Genomic DNA, 3,515 nt, shown 5'->3' with positions numbered 1-3,515 from the left:
AGGTGAGCCCCGGAAGAAGCGGTTGCGGTCTGCGTAGCGACGCGAGGGTCTGACGGGGAGATGGACGTGCGTGGCGGCCGCCCGGACTGTCGCGCCGCGGAGGATCACCCTCCCCGGGAGGGGCGGCGGGGGAGGATTGGACGCGGGAGGGCGTCGCGGGCGGGAGTCGGGCTGGGCTGTGAGGCGGGATCCCGGGGACGTGCCTGTGGGACGCGAGGCAAATGCACGAGTTTGCGAGAGGCGGGGGCGGGCGGGGAGTTGCCATCACGGGGTGGGCCCTGAGTCTCGTGGGAGGGGGCTGAGGACACTTGCGGGGCCCCCGAAGGTGAGGGGGCGCCGGCGCGGGGAGGGTGGGGGGCCGCCTGGTTCCCGCGGCTCTCGTGCCCCTCGCCCCCCGCGCTCACACACTAGCTGCCTTCACAGGAAGGGCGCGGCTGTTTGCATAGATGATGAAGCAGATGGGTTATCTTGTCCAAAAGATAAAAATGCGCATTTCCCTTCTAAAGTATGGAACCTCAAGGTCTTGGTGAGAATGGAAACAAAAAAATTGATTGGCAAATCGCTTCAACCAGCAAGACCTGTTCGTCATCTGACTTCTCCCTCTGGTGAGTCATGTCGGGCACACATCTTTAAATATTAATTGGTTAGTGGCTAATTAGCATTTAAAAGGCTAAATTGTACATAAAGTAATTGTTTATGGTGAATATTAAAGAAATGCTGAAAACTAATGATCTCCTCAGAAGAATTTAAAAGTATTACCAAAGGAAAGAATTCTTAATAGTCTACCAGACCAACAAAAGTAGGAATAATAAACCTGATGTGAGAGCAACTTTGTGTATTTTTCATGGTTAACTGGCTTCTGTGCAAAATGGCTCAGTGTAAATTGTGCCTGTGATTATGATCACTGCAGTGCAGTCATGCTGGAGAGAGAATTAACCTTTAAAAAAAATACCCAACTGCAAAAAAAGAGATTAGTACCAAACACCTTAAGACTGTGCTTGAGTTGGGACATATAATGTAATCAGGAAATCAAACAAACAAAATACATCTAAAATTAAGATTTTTCTTTTACTCATAAAACTAATCTTTTGAACAATTCTTAAAATACTTGGTTTTCAAGTCCTACATTGAAATATTAGCCATTTTATTCTTTTTATTATTTGTTGTCAGAATGGCTTCTGTATTCTCTGCTCTCTTTAGTCCACGTGTTTAACTAAATAATGGGCTACTCAGAGAAAGGAAAACATAGCCCTTTTATAGGGTTCACAGGTGAATCGGGGAAGATGGACGGCTCCAAGCCCTCAGGCCTCTTTCTCTCCCAGCCTTGGTTCCCACCCGGAAGAGCCCTTGGTCACGCCCTTTGGAGATGCTGTGACTGAGGGGACACAGAGTCATTGAGAGTCTCCGAACTTGGCTCAGCTCTGCTGCTGCTCCTGGTGCTGAGGAGCGGCTGTGGGGTCACCTCTAGATGGTGTCCTGCAGGGAAGAACACAGCCATGGTCAGCAGCTCCTTTCTGTGACCCTGTCACCTGTGCAGATTCAGGGTCACTGACCCTTCCAAGGCCACTGCAGGGGTCAATGGGGGGCGGGCAGGGAGCCCTGATTCCTCATTGAATTATATCCTTTTAAGATCCAGGCAAGAGTGGGGTTCTATTAGGTAAAGTTTAATAAATCAGAAGTTATTTTGGCTTTTCTCAACATACTTCTGCATTTCTTGTCTATTTCATGTCCCCAAAGAAATATTTTTCTTTAAAACCCAGATTGAATTACTTTCTTTTGTGAAGACTTCCTTGATGTCTCAAAGCCCACCAAGCTCTCCCTTGGCATTTTCTCGTAACATCTCATAGGACTTATTCTTTCCTGTCATCATTTATGAGCTTGTGCTTTAAAATAGACTGTGGCCCCTTTTATCTCTGAACTCTTCACACTTATATACCTTGTCAAACACAGTGGCTGATATTGCATAGTGTTGAATAAATAAACTATCAAAAAACATTTTAAAACAGTGCTTAGAATATCCTGGACAATTAGTTTTTAGGTGATAGTATATCATTTATTGAAAACATAGATATTTAAAACAGTTTTCTTTTTTCTCTCCTAACAGGAGCAGTATTCCCTTTCAACTTTCAAAATGAATATCCATGCAACACTCAGTACTTGCAAAGCGGAGTTAGCCGAGTAGGTCTTAGAAATTACGGTAACATGAAGTGTTACAGGCTGGAAAGTAACATCGTCAGATGGCTTTGTGTGCCAGCTACTTTGCTAAGTGCTTAAATACTTTTTAAAACTTTATATATTTCAAGCATTTCTAAAAAGGATAAAACACTTACTATACTTGTTGCCCAGCATTTTCAAATCGAAACCTTTTCTATATTTTAGGAAATTTTAAAAACCTTGCAGATGTATAAAACTGCCACATGTTTCTCTTCTAACCCATTCCTTCCCACACTTCTCCAAAATAACTGTCCTCAATGCCATTGTTTCCATGTTTACATCAGTACTTTTGCTACAACAAATAGAATTTTTTAATAATTTTATATAAATAGCATTGTACCCACCTATTTTTTTTTTACATTTAGATTTATATTGTTAAAATTCTAATTTAATTTTTTGGCTAAGTGAAATAATCACCAAGGTTAAAATTAAAAACAGGCCAAATGGCCTTTAGTGAAAAGTTTCCCTCTAGACTCCATCCCCCACTCACCTATTTCCTCTGACCAGAAGTAGCCATTGTACCTGTTTCTTATCTAGATACTTCCAGAAATGGTGTTCATTCTTATAGTTTATTAAATCTTGCAGTCAGTTAAGAATTTGTAAAACCAAATCTTTGGCATTGTCAAAATTCTATTTTTTCTGATGACTTATTCTGATGTCTCAGTGATGTAGGTTTGCCACCATTGCTCCTCATTGTGTTATAGGTTGGAACCCTCTGGCTTTAGGCAGAGTTATTATGCTAGACTTTGCAGATATCTAAGGAATGGGCTACAACTTGCTAACAGTGATTGATAGAGCAGAAATAATTCATTTATTTTATTTTTTAATTTTGTTTTTTTAATAAATCTTTATTGTTCAGATTATTACAGTTGTTCCTCTTTTTCCCCCCATAGCTCCCCTCCACCCAGTTCCAACCCCACCCCCTGCCCTTACCCCCCACTGTCCTTGTCCATAGGTGTATGATTTTTATTTTTGTGTATGGTGTAAGTTGGTGGTCTAGTTTCATTTTTTGCATGTATCTGTCCAATTTTCCCAGCACCATTTATTGAAGAGACTGTCTTGACTCCATTATATGTTCTTGCCTCCTTTGTCAAATATTAATTGAGCATATTGGTTCGGGTGGGATTTCTGGGGTTCTCTGTTCTATTCCATTGATCTATATGTCCGTTCTTGTGCCAGTACCAGGCGGTTTTGAGAACAGTGGTTTGTAATACAGCCTGATATCTGGCATTGGAGATCCCACCTACTTTGTTCTTCTTTCTCAGGATTGCTGCAGCTATTCTGGGGTCCTTTTTTTTCCA

At 42.1% G+C, this 3,515-nt stretch overlaps 1 protein-coding gene across 2 annotated transcripts in view; it reads left to right on the top strand.

The window, feature by feature from the left end:
* The first annotated feature begins 284 nt into the window (after window positions 1-284).
* The window catches only part of CUNH8orf88 (chromosome unknown C8orf88 homolog), a 19,072-nt gene continuing 15,841 nt past the window's right edge, over window positions 285-3,515 (top strand). The window contains exons 1-2 of one of the 2 annotated variants that reach the window (XM_006103545.3): window positions 285-605; window positions 2,105-2,178. In XM_006103545.3, the coding sequence (XP_006103607.1) occupies window positions 533-605; window positions 2,105-2,178 (147 nt within the window). In that variant the 5' untranslated portion in view covers window positions 285-532. The remainder of the gene's footprint in view (window positions 606-2,104; window positions 2,179-3,515) is intronic. The other variant, XR_001345557.2, reaches the window with a different exon arrangement.

Source organism: Myotis lucifugus, unplaced genomic scaffold (assembly GCF_000147115.1).
Source record: "Myotis lucifugus unplaced genomic scaffold, Myoluc2.0 scaffold_490, whole genome shotgun sequence".
Lineage (NCBI taxonomy): Eukaryota > Metazoa > Chordata > Mammalia > Chiroptera > Vespertilionidae > Myotis > Myotis lucifugus.
The sequence above is the reverse complement of the archived record's forward strand: the minus strand, read 5'-3'. Positions and strand labels throughout refer to the sequence as shown.